The sequence below is a fragment of the Fundulus heteroclitus genome, chromosome 20 (genome assembly GCF_011125445.2).
Source record: "Fundulus heteroclitus isolate FHET01 chromosome 20, MU-UCD_Fhet_4.1, whole genome shotgun sequence".
In the NCBI taxonomy this organism is placed as follows: Eukaryota; Metazoa; Chordata; class Actinopteri; order Cyprinodontiformes; family Fundulidae; genus Fundulus; species Fundulus heteroclitus.
This window is the reverse complement of record NC_046380.1, coordinates 41,439,555-41,460,533: the sequence shown is the minus strand read 5'-3', so window position 1 is coordinate 41,460,533 and position 20,979 is coordinate 41,439,555. Positions and strand designations below refer to the sequence as shown.

At 44.9% G+C, this 20,979-nt stretch overlaps 1 protein-coding gene across 1 annotated transcript in view; it reads right to left on the bottom strand.

Annotated features, from left to right (window-relative positions):
• The window catches only part of wnt4 (wingless-type MMTV integration site family, member 4), a 35,352-nt gene extending 21,157 nt beyond the window's left edge, over positions 1 to 14,195 (bottom strand). Inside the window, exon 1 of the mRNA XM_012853670.3 lies at positions 14,011 to 14,195. Within this exon, the coding sequence (XP_012709124.1) occupies positions 14,011 to 14,087 (77 nt within the window). The 5' untranslated portion in view covers positions 14,088 to 14,195. The remainder of the gene's footprint in view (positions 1 to 14,010) is intronic.
• Positions 14,196 to 20,979: the final 6,784 nt, after the last annotated feature.

The window sequence follows — 20,979 nt, the reverse complement described above, 5'->3', positions numbered from 1 at the left end:
CGTTCAGACCGTGGAGTGCGACAGCAAATCGCGGCTGGATGTAACTGTACCGAGAAGAATGTAAACAACCCCTGCAGACTGTGCACTCTTGTCTTTCTTCTATTTGAAAGCCTGTTGATGCTTTTCTCTGCTGTAAACTCAAAAAGTCATTCATGAGATCTGAAAATATGTCAATTCTTTATGTTTTCCAAATGTACTCAAAGTCAGCATACCATATGGTCACTTGACCATAGATGATCATACGAGTTCCCTGCTTTGGAACTGTGTTAATGCCAAAATGTTAGTAATGGCTGTGGAGCCACACAATCGCCAAGGAAACTGTTGCCAGAAAGACAAATGCAAACAAGCACACATTTTTAATACTAATTTAAAAAAAGCCACTCAGAGAAGAGAAATTCAAAGCCAAGAATGACACGCAGTAGCTGGTTTAAGGGCTTAAAAAGCTTTGGTTATAACAATGGGTAGGTGTTTGGATCTTTGTATTATGGGCTGGGTGGGTCAAATCTTCAGTCATAACACTCAAAATGGCCTTGTGATTAAATGTGGGAGGGAGGCAGCACCAGAAGGAAAGATAACACAGAGGACAGGATGTGGGAGAAAGAACGGTAATTGAGAAAAAAAAAAAGGTGAGACAAAAGATGTTTGTCTTAAAAAGAAAAAAATAAGAGACGTTAAGGTTAAAACATTGAAGGGGAAAAGGTGAAGCAATATAAGGTCCCTTAACATTACTGCAGCGTCCAGCTCACTGTGTGTGTCTCTGTGTGTGTGCCCGTGAGCGTCTGGGTGTATTTATATGCTGCCGGCTCCACTAGAGCTTATTTCCCTCTAAAAATAACACACACAGCCAACACCGCAACCCTCACACACACATTCGTACACTGCAAACATCACTTTAACACACATTTGTGGAAAGAGGCTGTAAAAGTCCCAAAGTTATCTCCACAGCCGGTGCTAGTGCTATGGCCCCAACAGGCTTGGAGCCAGCCAGTAGATGAGCATACGTGTTCGCCTGTATAACGTTCTGATCTGTGTACAATAGCTGTGAACAGCTGATTAGTTCTAAATGCAGGACCTGGTGGAAGATTGCGGTTCTTCCTGTATCCAAGGCCATTTCTCTGTTTAGGTAAAGTAAATCTTTTAGCTGGCCAATCACAGAGCTAGAGCTGGGACAGCATTCATAATAAATGTAACAATAAATGTTATTTGTAAAGTGAAATAGCCTCTTTGTTTTTTTTATGGATGGACAGCGCATAAAAAGGCAGGTCATTTTCTAATGAGAATGTCTTGTCTCTAGTAAATGAGAATTTATTTTGTAAAAAAAATGGTTCACACTTAGCAGACTAAAGCTGAACCCCACTTTCATGCCTGTGCAAATTCTAAGTTAAGCCGACGACGATTTTTTGCCCTTTTTGGACAGATTCTTCAGTTGTGTGAGAATCCTGTGGATCAGGCCGAATTCAGCTTCATGGTGCGTCCTGCATCATGTAGTATACATGGGGTAATGAGGGGAGATAGCCTCTCATGACCACCTCCCGATCAGGAATCATACAGTCGGATGAAAATGTTTTAAATGCAGTCGGGCCTCATGAGGTGATCATGAGCGCATCCTGCTGTTGAAGCAGAGCTACCAGCATCTACAAGCCGATTTCCCCTTAACCTCGCACACTGTGTATGTGCAAACAAGGGAATTCGTCTTCTTCTCGTCTTCTGGAAACACAGGAGCTGAGAGAAGCATGGCGGCGGTACGTGTGACATGACGTCAAACTATGGAGGAGCAACTCGTAGAATTGCCAAGGCAGCACGTTTCGTTCTTGTGAGCCTTATATTTAACAGCGAGCATTGACACTTCCGTGTTTTTCTTATTCTACTGTTGACATTTGGCTTCCGAATAGACGAGTAGCGCCATCTCTCTACGGGGCTGAGTCCATCGTCTGGTTTTTAGACGTACAGTGTGAGCAGTCAGGTCGCATCAGAGCATCAGGCCGTACAGTGTGAGAACAGACATGGTGAGCAGTGAACTTTTAAACCCTGCAGTTTCGTCGTACAGTTTGAGCTGTATATGAGGACAACGACTAAAAATATCGTACAGTGTATGCCCGGCTTTATACGGGTCACCACAACAGCAAGCAGGCTTAAATCGAAAGCAACCGGACTTTCGTTCAGGTCTTTCTGAAAACATTTTGACTCCTATCAGGAAACTTTGTCAATTCCGGAGGCTCACACTTGAGCAACCTGCAGTTGGTGCACTGCTGTTTTTAAAGGACATGGATGCAAGGATGGTGAGGATGGTAAGGTGTAACTATGTTTGAGACTCTTATTTTGTGGAAGGAATAAAATGGTTCTGGATGGGCTCTGTTATATTGACAGGGTAAATAAATACCGCTCGTCAGATCATTGTGTGTATTCACAGAGATACTCAGAATCCTCTCAGAGAGCTCCTATCCTAGCCTAAATCTTCCTACGTAGGAGTCTTAGCTTCAGTGTGATTCAGATTGCTGCTGAGAGCGTCTCTGAGTGAGTAGACAAGAGAAGCATTTATCTCAGTGAGGAGATGTGGTTGACCCTGTTGCTAGGTGTGACGCTCTTTTAAGAGCTGTGATTGATTGATAGTACAAGAAAAAAAAACACACAAATGCTGATCAAAGAGAGAAATTAACCGATTAGACAGGATTATGAAATCTGACACATGATGATGAAATTTCGCACAATCAAAATATGTAAACGTACCTTATTTACATTCTCACCATCATTTTGATTTGCTTGTTTTGTTTACTCACCATACTGGTCATTTTACTACTTCATCTATTGGATATTAATGTGCCTTACCTGACAGCATTTTACAGGGATTGCGTGTTTGTATAAAGCGGTTGCATTTAACAAAACTACCAACTCAAAATGGAGAAAAAAGTGAAAAAAAAAAAAAAAACAGAGAGGAAAAGATCAATGCGCCTTTTTCTTTGCGTGTCTTGGTGCCAGCCTGGAAAATGAGAAGCGCTCCGTGGAGCAATCAAAAGCCAGAGAGGAGAAGGTGTCACACAGGCATACGTCACATCATGTACGATACAGAAAATGCTTTCTCACCTCTTTTATTTTTTCTAAAGTGTGTATATAGGTACATACTTTTTCCGCAACTTTTTTCAATTTTTCAAAATGTTTATTATCGATATAATTTTCTGTAAATAATGTAAAAATACCTCTGTATTTTATTCTTTGTACATTTATCCAATTTTTCAAATTATTCAATATGTTTCCTATTATTAAATTATCCTCAATAAAACTACATTACTAGAGCTGCAGCTTTAATCTGTTGGGCTGCTGAAACTAATTAATTTCCCCCTACGGAAATTATAAAGTTTATCTTATCTACATATTAATAATTGCATGATTGTTAAAGAGGTTTTATGCTCATCTCCTCCACTGTTTATTATTTTTTTTTTTATTAAAACACAGCTAGCAATCTATTTAGTTATTTGTGAAACCGTAAAAAAGGGCTTTTTTTTACTTTTGGTATCAGGATCACAATACAACAGTTTTAAATCTGCTGGGATCTACTAAGTAAGTTACCTTCTTTAACATGCATATCTAATATTAACCTAACTGTCATGTTTTGGGACTGTGGGAAAAAGCACCCAAAGATAACCCCTATATGCACGAGGAGAACATGCAAACTCCACACATTTTTACCTATAGACATGCCATATCATGCCATGCCATACCGTACCATATGGTATAGCACATAGAAAATTCACTGAAATAATACTGAAATAGCCCCAAACAATGACATTACCACAGCCGTGCCTTTATGACTTGAGGGTTATCCTAAATGTTCTAAACGTTTGCATTAGATCAGAGATCAAAGTGACTTTTGCTTACAAACATTACATTTACATACGGTAGTTGTTGTTCAGTGGCCATCTAATAGCAGCATTAACGACATGCCAATGTAGGAAATCTCTTTAGTTCCTTTGAAGCTACTCCGTTGTCACCCAATACACACACCTGGAGCAAACAAAAGTCATGAATGTGAATGTGGAGTAAAAAACATTTCTAGGGTTTTGTTTTACATCTATTTGAGCCTCAGTAACTGCTTCTCAGAGGAAATCTACTAATTCCGTCCCAAGACACAGTTCCACAGAGGTGTAGTGTGACAAACAAATTGTAATACATTCCTCCTTTTTAAAAAGATAAACCGGCAACTAAATGGTTCCCTTTCAACTGTTACAAGTATGAGATTTTACCATCATAATCTAATAATGCCACTAAATTTAGCTGACTTTTTGAAAACTTTTTTTTAGTAAGACATGGTTTTACTAGCTGATTTGATTGTCTGCCAGATAAGTGTGAGTGGAAGGTGCTGCAACTTTCCTAAGAACTACAGTATCTGTTTAAAGTTGAACAGGTTGATAATTTTACTGTTCATGTAGGCAGTTTACGTTCGTGTCTGTTTGCTTTCACATTGATAAAAGATAAAAACATATACATATTTTATTACTGCATGTTAATTATTTGAGTAATATAAAATAATTTGGCTGTCATCTATCTTTGCATTCATAATGAGATATTTTATCACCACTTGGCAGATTTCAGGTTGTTTTTGTTTTCACATTCACTTTGGACAGATAAGAAGATAGGCCTGCTTGTAAAAATTTACATCATTCATGTGCAGCAGACAGGTCTCAACTTGAAGCATTTACTGGTCCTGCTTACTGTTTACACAGTTTAATGTGTGTCTCTTTGTGTGTATGTGTGTGTTAAAGCTCTACTCTGCATATAAAATGTACTGTGTAAATTACTATCCACAACCCACACAATCCAGTATGAATCCTTTTTAACTTGTAGAAATCACCAACATCTGAGACTTTGAATTTTCACGTGGCTCAAAATTTGATTTGTTTTTTGTGGTGGACTGAACAATTTCAAGGGATGAAACATATAAAGGCACTGAATGCTTTGAATGTCTTCATAAATGGATCAAATGACGCAGGCTATTTTACTGCCACATAGTTGCTGTCATGTGTCATTTCCAGAGAATCTAACTAAGCTAACTTCTCCGAGCTTCAAAGGGGCAACAAAATCCATTTGCCCTTTAGTGGCAGGAAGACCAGTTGCATGACAATGTGGAAAAAGGGCCCTTTGACTCTGCTGACTTGTTTTTCTGTTAAAATCATTTATCAAAAAAAATTCTCAAATTGAATAATTCTGGGACCTGTAAATAACTGGGAAAAGACTTAATGGAACTTAATGAATGCAGGGTTGTGGCCAATGATCGCTGGAGATAAGCACCAGTGGGAGGCTGTTGCTCATCTGCAGTGGTCATTGGGTGGCCTGTGGGGTACACCCTGGCCTGGCTAGGTCGCTGGTCCACCACAGGACAACATAAGCTACGTTAATATGGACAAATGAAATCGGAATAAAAATGTGTCATGTAAGCCAGCAATGGGCATATGATGATCGGATTAAGGTCAAACGGAATGAAATTGTATTCATAATGAGAGGGGTGGTTTATGCCGATTGATAATTCAATCGACATGCATATAAACGCTTGTCAGCATCAAGTTATTCTGAATGTGACAAACTGACCCGAATGTGCATGTGTGCCCGACATAAATGTGACGTATTTCCACATTGTTGAGTGGCGGGAATATGTTGGGAAGCAAAACTGTCGGTGCTACCCATACAACCTTTCTATTCAAAACAATCAAAGAGTTCAACATTGTTATTTATTCAGTAACATTTGAATCGAAAATAGAACATGGTGCAAGTCTAGCAGGGCGCTTGCAAGACAAACAAACTTATACAATACTGCTTTGTTTAATTTTTCTTGTTGTTCAGCAAAGAAGGAAGTTCTTCTGCTTCTCTATTTTTTTTAGGGAAATTTGATTACTGCGCATGTCAGAGTGGTTCTTATCTGAATAAAGCCAGGTGCATATAAACGTACATCATCATCGGATTAATTGATTGTGTGATGTAAACGGTACAATCTGATTATTTTTGTTTTTTAATCTGAATACATTTCAATCTGATCGTGAAAGTTTGTGCATGTAAACATAGCTATAGAGACACACGGGACAAACAAGCAGCTGGTAGCGCTTGTTGCTGCCAGGAAACAAGAGCAAACAACTGCCCCACCATGCAGACCTCGGAAAATTTGTGTTTGACAGTTAATCTTGGAAATGATAATCTTGCTCCGGTAACATTCGACAACAAAAAGTGGAAAAATACACAGAAAATATACATAAATAAAACATACCAACATCATCATATTTTAATGTACTAGTAAAATTTAAATGTACTTTTAATTTCCCATAAATTACTTGCGTTGTCTGTATATTTTCTAGCTAGCATTACACATCATGCACATGTACTTATATTTATGCATGTGCTTGGCATGTGTAGGTTCTGGTTTTAAGTATCACCATATGTTAGTATGTTTGTGTCTGTTCTTGCACTTTTCCTGTCTAATTTAGGTTAGTCTGACCCTTTCTGTTCCGTGTTGTGTTTACTTCCTGTTTTGTTTCTCTCCTGTATCTAATTCCCCCCTATCGTCTGTAGGTTTTGTGTGTTGAGTCTATTCAGTCAAGTTCTGATTGAATACTAATTCCTGGTGTTTATGTGTGGGACAGTGAAGTGTAGTGTTAAATATGTAAAGTTGATGATTTGGATTTAGGCAAAGGGCTAGCGTTGGTTTAAAATCCCCAAAGGCAATGAAAATTCAAAACATGCAGCCATGTTCACAGACTTGCATACCAACAAAAAGAAAACCAAAGGAGTCATACTTTCCATACTGTGACATGATGCAAGTATATTTAGCAGCTGGAATGGGCATCAAATCACATGTAAGATAAAGTTACAGCAGTATTCAATTCTTTATCTCGATTGCTTTTGCTTCACTGTCCCTTGCATCACGTTGACAGAAGCCCATGACGTCCTAACTTGAACTCTCTGTTTCACAAGGGTTTGAAAAGTAAATAGCCCATTCTTTTGAGGTTTAAAAGAGATTGGCTTCCTTCAGCCAATAAATAAAGAGTACAATCCTTTCTGTAAAGGAGATTTGTGCCAGTTTAACAAAACAAATAAATGACTTTGAGCGTGTCTGCTAATTTTTCTAACCCATCTCTAAATGTAATCCTTTAGGTATAGTGAGAGTAGCCTACTTATTCCCCCTTAGATGACAGTTTGAGACATGTTGGTTGGCCTCTGAAAAGGTTTTATTGTAAAATTATTTATATTAAAAGACTTTATTGATGTGTTGACATGCAGATGACGCTCAAGATTGATGTCAGTAATCCGATACAACTCATTGTAAAAAGCTAGGGAAAAGGACTTATCAACCAGTTATTAAAGATTGGATAGGTTTATACAATATCTAGCTTTTCTATATTCATCATTTATGTGGCTAACTAGTATTTCCAATTGAAAAAAAGGCTAAATCCTTATTGTAAAGGAATCAAGTTTCTCTAAATGATGTTTTTCAGACACTACAAAATGATTGTACTGTATTGGTGTGAATTGGATTGATTTAATCTTGTATATCTATATATGACACTGTCCTTTAAAGGCTTCTTATAACTCAGTTCACCTGCAGTCAATTTCGAAGCATTTTCAACCTGTGTTGCTGATAGCATAAAATCCTAACTTTAACTTTAGGATCATCTAAATCAGTGGTCTCAAACTCAAATCCTCAGTGGCTGGTGTCCAGCAACTTTTAGATGCATCCCTTGCCATATACGCCCGAATCAACAGTCTGAACTACCTCACTAGCGTGTAGTCAAGCTCTGCAGAGCTCTGCAAATTAGATAGTATTGGAGTCAGGTGTGTTGAAGCAGAGACACATCTAAAAGTTGCAGGACACTAGTCCTCAAGGACTGGAGTTTGAGACCACTGATCAAAAGCAACTTCAACTTAACTCCCTAACTATATGGTGTCTTTTTCTGTAAGTCTGTTAATTATAGTCATAAGAAAACAGAAAATTAGAAAGCAACATGCCATGTATTGTCCTGCCACATGGTGCTTGACCTTCTGGGTACAAAAGCACCTGTATGGAAGACATTGCTTCCAATCTGAACTATTCTCAGTAAACCAGCAATGGCATATTATGCTGAACGTCTCTTGATGCAAAGCCAAATCCAAAAGAGCAACATGCTTCCTTTTTCCACCAATGACACACATACTGCGCCTGTCAGAGGGGTTCTATTCTGAATAAATGTACAATAATCTAAAGCACATCCAGATGAAACAGAACAACATGGCCCTGCACCCTTAGTGATGTTGACTGGACAACAGACATAATAGTATTCAGACCCATTTTTATGAAACACCACTAAAGATGCAAAGAAAAGCCCTGTTGGAAACACAATTACCAATAATTTAAAGTTGGCAAACTTTACAAAGAGTAGCTATCTATATTTAAACTAGTTTCAACTGAAAACATTAGGGTCTACCTGTAACAAGCCATTGCCGCCTTTTTTCATGAGATTAAGAATTTCCCTGCCCAGTTATTGAGCTCTTATTGCAATATGGCAACATTTTGCATTGTTAATCAGTTACCTTTAAATATGGAAGGACATAACAATTCAATTTGAAAATAACAAACATCAACGATTAGCAGTTTGTTATTCTAGATTAAACAATTTCCAAGTGACAAATAATGATTATTTTATGAATATTAATTGGGATGTTGCCCTGCGATAGACTGGTGACCTGTCCAAGGTGTACCCCACTTCTCGCCCATTGACAGCTGGAGATGGGCACCAGCAACCATCGCGACCCCACAAGGGGTAGGTGTGTTAGATAATAGATGGATGGAATTGGGATGTTTCACAAGAGCTCAAAACATACTTGCACAGCTTTATACTTCATAATGAAGCTACATCGGAGAGCAGGAATGCTCTAATGCAGTCACACACAAAATCACTACTTATTAGATATCATTCAAGATGGTCCACTGCACTGTACTTACTTACATTTAACATTATATCAGTCTAGTCTGTTAGCTTTTTTTGCTGTCTTGACCTCACTGACCCAAATGAGAACACTTGTAAACCCTTATTATTTAATCAATATAGTTATATAAAATAGAAAGATATCACCAATGTTGATTTGGGTATTATATCAGGGTTCCAGTCAAGATATTTCTAAATGATTGGTATTGGAGTACCTGACTTAACCTGACCCCCAATACCTGTTGTTGGTCAAAATAAAAAAAATTAAAAAGAAAGTACAGGGTGCTGCGGGGCTTAGCGCTGGTGATGGCGCAGAATGTGTGGAGGCTTATAGTCCGTGGCTTGGCTATCTGGAATTAAACTTTTGGCTCCAAGGCTATCTGCTGCTTATTTAGTTACTGTACATGGAAGATCAATGGTATCTTAGAAATATATAACTGAAATGTATCTTAGAAATAAATAAATATTTTCCCTTTACTGTCCCACAGATGGGAAATGTGTCCCTGAGTTTAACCCATCCCTTTAGGGAGCGGTGTACTGCCACACTGAGTGGCACAAACTTCCTACTCTCAGTCCCAGACATTTCCTTTTCTTCATCTCTCTCTGCCTATTGACACATTTTCATCCTCTTCTTCTTTGCTGTAGCCCAATTTCCTCCGGTACCCTGCTGATTACCAGCACCAGCGCAGCAAAGGACAGATGAACCTGGCTCCGGACGTCTGCAGCAGACTGAGGCAGAAAACACAAGGCATCACCCCAAGGACACCATACTATAGACACAGAGACAGGTAGTCAGTGAAGCACAGGAGCAGCAGCCCTAGGCCAAAGAGGCAAAGGGTGAGGTGTAGGACACTGACCCCCCCCCCCCCCCCCAGCTATATCCAGCCATGCCAAGCCCGGGACTAAGTCACCTGGCGAACCAGGGCTCGCACCAACCCCTGGCAGCAAGACCACGGAGCACCAAGCAGGGGACATCGCCACACAGCCAAGCAGGCACCAGCCCACACACAGTGTGTTCTTTGAGAAAACAAAATAAGGAAGGTACATTACATTCCCACCTGGTGAGCTAGTCACTGAGAGCTAGTCACATGGAGCCAAATACTGTGTCCGCATAGAAAAGTTAGTGCATAAAGGAAATCGCATGAAGCCGGAGGAGGCGTAATAAGCTTTGCAATACCTATGCCGTACCACTGAGTGCCACGATAGCGCTGCTACAGTGGTAAAGAACGAAGAAAAAGGAAGAAGAGCAGGGAGAAAACAATGGATACAGGAGAGACAAAAGATGCATTTGTGTGGCATCCAGACAGGAGCTAACCCACCGGGGCCCGTGCACCCAGACAAACAACTAGGGATCAGCCCAGCCCCACCAGCCCTACCATGATGCAGTCAGAGATCCCTAGGCCATCCCCACACATCCAGTTCCAGCTGAGCAAGTATAGGCACCAGGGTGGTGGACAACACCATGCCACCATCTGCCACTTCTTATGTGGGCGTCTGTGGTAATGTGAAATGTTGCTATGAATGCAGATCCAAGTTTCCATCCATTTTCTATACCCAGGGGAGGGGGCTTCTACCTATCTCCAGCATTCAAGAAGAATGAGGCACAGTACACCATAAGCAGGTAGCCAGTCTACTAGAGATCAACAGAGACACACTGGACAAACACATTTTGATCTGAGACAGGAAACTGGGTTACCTGAAGAAAATCCATACATTTAAGGGGCAGAACATGCAAACTACCTGCAGAAAGACCCCAGCTTCTAGTTTCAAGACAACATTCTGCTGTGTTGACTACAACAAGAAGACACTGACCTTGATTCAGCAGGTTCCAACCAATATCGGCCAGTGCAACTATTTCTTTGTAAAATACAGGTTATATCAATTGGATCCTTAAACAATGGTCATAGCAATATGTTTAACCATTAGCTGCGGCGATGTTTACACTATTAGAAGCACTGTGGCCTTGCACCATTAAGGTCCTGGGTTTGAGGATTTGTGCCGGGTACTCCGGCTTCCTCCCACAGTCCAAAAACATGCATGTTGGGTTCATTGCTCTCTCTAAGTTACCCTCAGCAAAAATGTTCATGCACACAAGGTTGTTTGTCCTGTGTCTTCGTTTTGTCCGGTGATAGGCTGTCACCCTGTCTAGGGTGTCACCCACCCAACCATCCTGTGACCCTGTAAGGCTAAGCGGGTATAGACTATGGATAAACAGATTCTCTTGTTGTTTCATCACTTTTTAATATATCTCAAGCTTGGGTATAAAATCAATTAGAAAGAAAATGCCTTTAAATTCATGCTTTCTTTGGTACCTTTGCTATTTATTTTCTTAGATTAACTATTAGTAATTAGCACATTGTCCGAAATGAATTTTAGATTAAAACAGTACTATAAAAAAGTGTGTTTTTTTATGTAACAGCTATATGACACACTGGACACTTTGAGTATTTTGTGATGTAGAAACAAGGTTAGAAGACTAAGAGTGGCAGCATGTCCTTGCTGCTGAAAAATACAAGAGATGAAGCAAATTAAACAGCAGGGATGAAAAATGATACCTTATACAGGAAGTTGTACAAGTGAATCATTTTGATATCTGATCTAATCTATTCTTACTGAATTTAAGTGATCTGTTTGGGGTCCAGGGGGCCACAGAGATTAAGCTGTTGCTTACATATAGTTGTCACAGGTTTTATAGCCACTTGTTAACAGCCCTCTAACTGCTGGCCATCCTTTGACCCTTACTGCAGCCTTGACGACTCCCCTACAGACCACACAACCCGGCGCACAGATCTGTCTGAACAGTGTAAATCCCATAGCTCAGCAGCCTGCCCGTACATGTCCTGCTGTGTGCTGCTGTCACCACACCTTCAGCTCCCAAACAGTACAATTATCCTGCACTCGGTGACAGAGTTCAAGGCAGCAAGTGCTGTTTGGCATAGCTTTAATTTGACTTACACTGATGAATCTGTCAGCAATGTGGGTTAGCCTGTCTGCAGCACGATCCTGATGCAAACACAGAGTGCCATTATAAATCTAACAAGGTCGCCGTTACGAGGAAATGGAGAAACGAAGGCATGTTTAAAGACACTCTTTTTGGATGGTGGTGATTTGCCACTAAATAATGGCTCAGCGGCAGGCATAGGTCATATCGGCCGAGTCTTTTCCCTGCGATGGAACAAGGGGAAACAGACAAACAAAAAGTCACCCATAAACAAATAGATTTTCGGAAGGTAATGGAAATGAATGGCAGCAGAGAATGAAGCGGAGCCTGCAGAGGAATGCAGAGAGTGAGCTAAACACCTCCCACAGGTCTGCTGGGAGAGCAGGCACACACATGTGGCCCAACCGACCGGCTCCCAGGTCCCGGGAGGAGGTGGCATGGTGCAGCTCAGAGTCAGGCGCAGTGCTGTCCCAGCAAGGTAAATTAAGTAAATGTCTCTGTTGATGCTTTGGTTGGGCCCTCTTTTTCAATGACAACCTTAGGTCTAGCCACAGGCAGAATGTCCCATATAGAAATTAGTTCCATTTTTACAAAGAAATATTTTTAACTTGTTCTTTGTTTTTGATAATAACATTAATAACTCTGATTCTGACAAGTTGTTTAACTGTGTTTATTCAATCAGAACATTGCACATTTTACTATTCACTCAATCAATCACAACATTGTAATTTCTATTTGATGTATTTTAAAAACTCAATTAAAGCAATATCATATTTCTCTTCAGTAAGTTGTTATTGTCCCTCAAATCCTGTGGTACAGGGCTCAGTGAAACAGATTTAAATATGACTGAACAGTTTTTGAAATATACCAAGGTGGTAACATTAAAGTTTCAATGCTACTAAAATTGTCCACCATACTGTTCCTACAGACCAAAGTTGTCTTAAAGCAATGCCAGAGAAACTGGCTGAGTGACCAGAACTTTCTGTTCCTTTATTGGATCACAGCTTAATGTGCCGTGGCCTCTTCCCCACCTCTTGCTGTGCACTGCCAGTCAGCTTGCTGGTCACTATTCTGTCACTTGGAAGAAGATGCATTCGGGCTTAGATGTTTATTCTTTATTGCTGCTTGAATCTATGTATGTTTTGAAAATGACAATAAACCATATCCCTGTAAAAATCATTATGTCGTTTTATTAGAGAAGAACTTGAATTAATTGTTTCCTTTGTTTTAAATAAAAAAAAGTTAGATCATGTTATAGAGATTCTTTTTTCATTTCTTTTTTTATGGTTTCAGGTTATACCCAAACCTTACAGATACAAAAACAATTCAATTCACACTGTAGTCTGCCGTTTTGTTTTTTTCATGAGATGCAGAGAAAACCGTACTTTATACAGACGGGCAGATAAAGTGCCAGAGTTTGTCCAGCTGAATGGAGCAGTGTCCATCTGTTGCTGCACATTGCTTGTCAGCAGGATGAAAAAAAAAGATTATTAAAATTTCCCTCACTTACACTTGAAACTGTAATCATTTCATAATATCCTGGCAGTAACAGGAATAATAGTTATTATTATTGTTAGGAATAAGATTTTGTGGTTTTCTGCATTTTATTTGAACTTTTTCTTTGTAAATCTTAATGCATTAAAACAGGGATTTTCACTGAGAATAGAACCTCGAACCGGTCCAAGCCGAATGAAAACAAGGAAAATCCTCTCTTAAACCAAGCATGTCATATCATTTAATCGAGTATTATTATTTTTTTTAGATGAAATGGAAAACAATATTGTAGCCGCCCGCAATTTAATTTCTAGTAAAGGCTCACTGCAACGCTCTTTAGAGCAGATATGTTAGTTTGCTTCTTCTGGCTTTCATTGTGCCAGACTGTTCTTCCCTTCGTAAGACCTGCAGTCTTACTAAGGCTGACAGGGGAGTGAGAGTGTTCTTGGGATGGTCAATAATTAACCTGAGCGGCCGCTGAGCCGGGGGTAAAGAGGACAGGCGATGCGGGGATCAGCATGAAAACAGCAGAACAGGTGTGTGTGTGTGTGTTGTGGGCATGGAGGGAGAAAGTGTGAGCGGTGGTCCGGTCAGTGAAAAGAGAAAACAAACCTGGAGGCTCGGAAAACTTACAGCCAGTTGCTGGCGCTGGCGGAGAGGAGAGCGCAGCAGAGCATCAGGACGCACCGCAGAACATGATCCTCCCTCATCTCGAGAGGCAGAGAGCAGAGGTCCGACAGGAGGAAATAATCCCGAGGTACGAGGGGCTCAGAGGGGAGAGGAGTAAACGAGACTGAGGGATCCACGGAGGGATGTTAATCCATTGTCCGGCATCCGAGGGATCCCGTCCCGTCCTCTGCTACTGTAAGCTCCCAAGGCACGGGAAGAGCGCTCAGAAATGGATAAAAAAGAAACCAAGAATAAAAAACGAGCATTTAACTGGATGTTGTCTTTTTTTGACAAGCGTGGTTGTGTCCGTTTTCTGTTGCGCATGGAGAGGTGAACGAGCTCTTCCTCCTTCAGAACTTCTCTGACACACCGGAGTATGCCCTGCCCTGTCCCGTCAGCGCGCCGCAGCCTCTGCACCTCTTTCCCGCAACATGCGCACACTCTGAGGGGCCCCCTGCACGCACCGCCGTCTCTCCGTATGTCTGAAGAGGAGAGACCGTGTGCGCTGACTTTAGCTGAGGGGCGGTGCCAGGATGGAGAGGTATGCCATCAGGATGGGAGTTTTTTTTCTTCTTTTTCGTGAGGGATGAAGGAGGCGGGTCGACTGAGCTGCTGTTTGTGTATTGTGTGCGCTTATGCAGACGGGACTGTGTGTTTTAGAGGTCTCCTGGGAGGATGCAATAGCGCAGCCATTCACTATTGCTCTCCAATGCCACTCTTCTCTCCTGTCCAACACACGCGCGCTCAAACCGCACACACTTCTGGGCATGGCCTCGCCTCGCTACCAAATATTCTGCGGTCAACTTGGCTATTTAAAGCTCGGCAGCAAAATGTCTGCGTTTAAAACCAAAAACATTCCAATAATCAGACAAATTACACCTCTACGGTGTTCAGTGAGCAGAACTAAAAACAATTCATAAACAAGGATGGGCGTTCAGCCTTAGTGTGAAACCACCTGATTCAGACGAAAGATAATGAAAAAACTGAGATGACGTGTTTTACCCCTTGATTCAAATTACATTTTACAAATTCCAGTTTGCACATAATAATATAGTTTTTTTCACTTTGTTAATGTTGATGGTCCTCAGGGTGTTGAACTGGGCCCGTTCTGTTATAATTAGGACTGCTATCATTGGGAAACGCCATCATAAAATGTTATTTACTTCTAATGCTGGTTCATTTCATTTGTCACTCATTCATAGGCCTTTATAACAGCCAACCAGACAGACAGAGGGCTTTACAATAAATTCAGGATAATCCTTCAAAAATAGATACAACAATTGCAGTAGATAAAAGAACATATAAGTTAGAAGTCTGAAATAAAATAGCACAGTGCTACTGGGTATTTAAAGCCTTCCTGAATAAAAACATCTTAATTTTGAGTATGAAAGACTTAGGTCAGTAATTAAACGGGAATCCATAGGGAACTGGTCCTGTAACTGAGGCGGCCCAGACACCCCAATGTTTTAATTCTCAGAATATTGAAAAACAACTGAGATGACCTTGGGGATCTACCACACATGTAGAAACTTAACAAAAAAAAAAAGTAGGCTGGGGCCAGACCAGACCATTAAGAGCTTTAAAAACAAGCAGCCAGTGCAAGGAAGGCATAATGGGTGTAATGCGCTCGTGTGTGGAGGTGTCAGTTAAAAGATGTGCAGCCACATTTTGGACCAATGGAAGCTTGATTAGGAACGACTGAGAGACACCGAAATAAAGAGTGCTACAGGAAGCACTTCTTCAGCTGGTAAAAGTGTGTGGTGTCACAGCTCCTGGGTCACCCGCCTGAACCTTGGTTTTTGTTTCAAGCCCTCCCTCCGCCTGCCCTGTTCAAGTTATTTTTGTTTTTCATGGCGTTTTGGGGGGCATCTGGTATTCACCCCTGAGGGGGAGGTTCTGTCACGAGATTTAGGTGTTTGGGTATGGTTTTCATTTCGGATTCATACTTTTCAGTCATTTATTATGTTCTACAGGTCTTGCCACGTCAGTTCTCTTACCCATGCTCAATCAGGTTATTGAATCCACCTGTTCTGTTCATCTAATTTATGCAACCACCTCTCTGCGTTACATACTGGTATGTTACATTCACGGGTCTATACTGTTGCCATCCGATGTCTAACAGCTCCACAACTGTTTACTATGATGCAAAGCCTGTTCATGCCTGCCTTGTTGTGTAAATTTATACTTTATTAAACCCATTTTCAGTTCACAGTGTTGCCTCTGCCGGCCTTGCCCTGTGATAGACTGGTGACCTGTCCAGGTTGTACTCCGCCTCTCACCCATTGACAGCTGGAGATAGACACCAGCACCTCTCGTGACCCCAATGGATAGACGTGTTAGAAAATGGATGGATGGCCTCTGCCAGCCTTGACTGTAATTGAGTTCTACTCCTAAGAAGTACACTTCTGACATGTATAGCTTTCCCAAGATCAGCATATTTAAAAAAAAGGCTTAACTTTAGATGAAAAAAGTGAGGATGGTAAAAGCTCAGTTTTACTTCTGAATCAACTTGTTTGTTCAATTTAAGCTTCTTGTCAAACATCCCCTCAACCCTGATTTTTAAAAGTATAACTAAATTTAAAGTTCAGAGAATTAAAGTAAGTGTTGGGATTCTCCCCGAACAAAATGGATTTGGTCTTCACAGCCGTGGAAAGACATGTGGTGCCTGTCAGGGTTTTGTGGATTGAACCCGAATTCAGCCACACACAGAGCCACAATTAAGGAGTCTTTATTGCAGGGTTTGAGCAGTGGATGAAAAAACCAGGAAACTATACCATGCTGGAGCTGAAGTGTGAAGATGGCTGGAGCTGGACGGCTGAGCTGGTGAGGGAGCAGATGCTAGGCGGACGAGGAACACACATCAACTGAGGGCATCTGAAGGTTGAAGACGGACCAGCAGTGGGGAACAGACTAAGGGAGTTTATATAGGGGAGCTGGCAGGTGTATTGAGTCCAGGATAACTAGAGCAGCAGGTGAAACAGATCAGGCTTGGAGTGGGACTGAGCAGAGTGGAATGATCCGGAACTGTCCATGGTGAAGCCGGAGGAACTGATCCCTGACATCACCCCCCCCTCAAGGTCGGATCCCAGACGACCAAAGAAAAATAGTCTAAACATCAAAATAACCCACTGAGGGTGGGCGGAGGGAGGCACAGGACGGAGGGAGAGAGTCCAACAAAAAACTACCCAACCAGGGCGAACGACGAGAGGCTTTGATTGGCAGGCCAAAGGCGAAACAAGAGGAAGTTCAGGTGGTCGACCAGGGGGTTGACGGCCACGAAAAAGCTCTGGAAGCCACTGCGGAGAGCTGGAGACCACAAGCTGCGGCTTAGGAGAACTGAGAGCGCTGGGGTACTTGAGAGCGCTGGGGTACTTGAGAGCGCTGGGGTACTTGAGAGCGCTGGGGTACTTGAGAGCGCTGGGGTACTTGAGAGCGCTGGGGTACTTGAGAGCGCTGGGGTACTTGAGAGCGCTGGGGTACTTGAGAGCGCTGGGGTACTTGAGAGCGCTGGCTTGCTTTGGTGCGCCGGGAGGATGCTTGGCTGATGACTGGTGGCCAGGTGGGTCGGCGGAGGACGACCCGGACGTGGCAGGCGGCGAAGCAGCAAGGTCTCTGGAGGCGGTCGTCGCGGAGGACGACCCCGGCGAGGCGCAGCCATCTGGCAGCAGAACGGCAGGATCTCCGGCTCTGAGTGTCGCGGTGGCGACCCCGGCGAGGCAGGGCCAGGTGCGGGCGTCGCGGTGGGCGACCCCGGCGAGGCAGGGCCAGGTGCGGGCGTCGCGGGTGGGCGACCCCGGCGAGGCAGGGCCAGGTGCGGGCGTCGCGGTGGGCGACCCCGGCGAGGCAGGGCCAGGTGCGGGCGTCGCGGTGGGCGACCCCGGCGAGGCAGGGCCAGGTGCGGGCGTTGTGGCTGCCGTTCTCGGCAAAGCAGAGTGAGCGGCGGAGGAGCGGGCGTTGTGGCCGGCGGATCAGGTCTTTCGTCGGCCGGCGGAACAGGTCTTTCGTCGGCCGGCGGATCAGGTCGACCCCCTGGGGGCTTTGGAACTTTGACCAGAGGCGGGTCCCCCTGGACCCCCTCGCTGGACTCGGAAGCGTGGACAGGAGGCGGGTCCCCCTGGACCCCCTCGCTGGACTCGGAAGCGTGGACAGGAGGCGGGTCCCCCTGGACCCCCTCGCTGGACTCGGAAGCGTGGGCTGGAGGCGGGTCCCCCTGGACCCCCTCGCTGGACTCGGAAGCGTGGGCTGGAGGCGGGTCCCCCTGGACCCCCTCGCTGGACTGCGGGGCTTCGGCTGGCGGCGGCTCAGCAGGACCTTCAGAGGCTGGCGGCGGCTCAGCAGGACCTTCAGAGGCTGGCGGCGGCTCAGCAGGACCTTCAGAGGCTGGCGGCGGCTCAGCAGGACCTTCAGAGGCTGGCGGCGGCTCAGCAGGACCTTCAGAGGCTGGCGGCGGCTCAGCAGGACCTTCAGAGGCTGGCGGCGGCTCAGCAGGACCTTCAGAGGCTGGCGGCGGCTCAGCAGGACCTTTAGTCGCTGGCGGCGGTATAGGAACGTGCACCACGCAGGCTTGGGCCGTGGCGTGTGCCACAGGGACCCTTGAGACAGCCAGCTGCATAGGTTGAGGGCTTCTTTCGGCCGGCGGGGCTTCTTTCTCGTCGGCCGGCGGGGCTTCTTTCTCGTCGGCCGGCGGGGCTTCTTTCTCGTCGGCCGGCGGGGCTTCTTTCTCGTCGGCCGGCGGGGCTTCTTTCTCGTCGGCCGGCGGGGATTTTTGCTCGTCGGCCGGCGGGGATTTTTGCTCGTCGGCCGGCGGGGATTTTTGCTCGTCGGCCGGCGGGGCTTCTTTCTCGTCGGCCGGCGGGGCTTCTCTCTCGTCGGCCGGCGGGGCTTCTCTCTCGTCGGCCGGCGGGGCTTTTCTCTCGTCGGCCGGCGGGGCTTTTCTCTCGTCGGCCGGCGGGGCTTTTCTCTCGTCGGCCGGCGTCGGCAAGATGTGCGCACCCACGCGGGCTTTGGCCGTGGCGTGCGCAGCAGGAACCTTAACTATAGCCAGCAGAGCGGAGCTTTCGGCGGCTGGCAGAGCGGAGCTTTCGGCGGCTGGCAGAGCGGAGCTTTCGGCGGCTGGCAGAGCGGAGCTTTCGGCGGCTGGCAGAGCGGAGCTTTCGGCGGCTGGCAGAGCGGAGCTTTCGGCGGCTGGCAGAGCGGAGCTTTCGGCGGCTGGCAGAGCGGAGCTTTCGGCGGCTGGCAGAGCGGAGCTTTCGGCGGATGCGCGCACACCCACGCAGGCTTGGGCCGTGGCGTGTGCGGTGGGAACCTCTGCGGTGGTTGGAGAGGCGGTGTGCACCCCGGCCTCGTAGGCTGTGGGAGTTTCATCAGGGGCGGACCAACATGGGAGAAGGTCGTCCCTGTCCCCGTAGAAAAAGTCCCACAGCTGATCTTCATGAAGGCGGGGTGCTCTAGCCAGACTATCCTGAGCGGCAGCATCTGCGCTCGGCCGACTCACCGGAGAAAGGGAGGTGACGTCGGCTGCAGTTGGTGCGGCTTCAGCGGGGATGTCAGGCTTGGCCTCAGGAGATCTTCTGTGCCGCCCAGTCCGGCGTCTGCGCCGGGAGGAGCCGGGCGGCGATGTAGAAACTGCTGCTGACGGTGAGGCATCAGGAGCTGCAGCAAAGACAGCAGCGGCGGAAGTTACAGCAGCGGCGGAGACAGCAGAGACTGGAGCTGCAGCAGCGGCGGAGACAGCAGAGACGGGAGGAGCAACGGTGGACAGGCAGGTGAGCTGTGGTCTGGGTGGAGGTGGCTCGTTGAGGAGCTGGGAATGCGCAGCCTGATAGTTCCACTCCAACTCCTCAAACAGCCCAGAGATTCCGAGGGTTGAGAGGAGCTGGATCTGGTCCTTGAAAATGTCCCGTGCGTGGTTGACGGCATTCAGCCGTTTCCAAGGCGGGCTGGCTGCGGCGATGGCATCCAGGCTTTCTCGGAGCTGGATACAGAAGAGCTCCGCTGTGGAGCTCAGGAAAGAGGTGAGCTCCGGGCTCTGTGTGGGTGACAGGTTCATTTGGCTGGTCCGTACTGTCAGGGTTTTGTGGATTGAACCCGAATTCAGCCACACACAGAGCCACAATTAAGGAGTCTTTATTGCAGGGTTTGAGCAGTGGATGAAAAAACCAGGAAACTATACCATGCTGGAGCTGAAGTGTGAAGATGGCTGGAGCTGGACGGCTGAGCTGGTGAGGGAGCAGATGCTAGGCGGACGAGGAACACACATCAACTGAGGGCATCTGAAGGTTGAAGACGGACCAGCAGTGGGGAACAGACTGAGGGAGTTTATATAGGGGAGCTGGCAGGTGTATTGAGTCCAGGATAACTAGAGCAGCAGGTGAAACAGATCAGGCTTGGAGTGGGACTGAGCAGAGTGGAATGATCCGGAACTGTCCATGGTGAAGCCGGAGGAACTGATCCCTGACAGTGCCAAGCACCCTGAGTGCCAGCAGATAGAGGGAAAAATTATTGGAACAAGAATGGAACCCTGTGGCATCCCACACAACACACGAGAACTGGTGGAAGTGAAAGTGTTTAATAATAACTGTAAAAGACCTGTGTGTCATTTAAGATGTAAACCATTTAAGCACTTATGCCAACGTGACTTAAGCAAGATCGATGGATAGAAGGATCAACAGTATCAAAAGCTGTGGTGAGGTTCTGCAGCACCATGACACCAGGGCGCTTACCAACAATTGACATAGCAATGTCATTATATACTTTGAATTAGCCAGACTTTGAAATCTGAAGCTCTGTGCTATGTTGAAATCTGAAGCCAGGGGTACAAGTTAGGTTTTTTAAGAAGGGGCCTAACAATAGGATATTTGAAGGCTGTTGGCACAATTCTGATCTAAAACTGGAGCTAATAAAATAAAGCAGAGTAGGACTACTCATATTAAA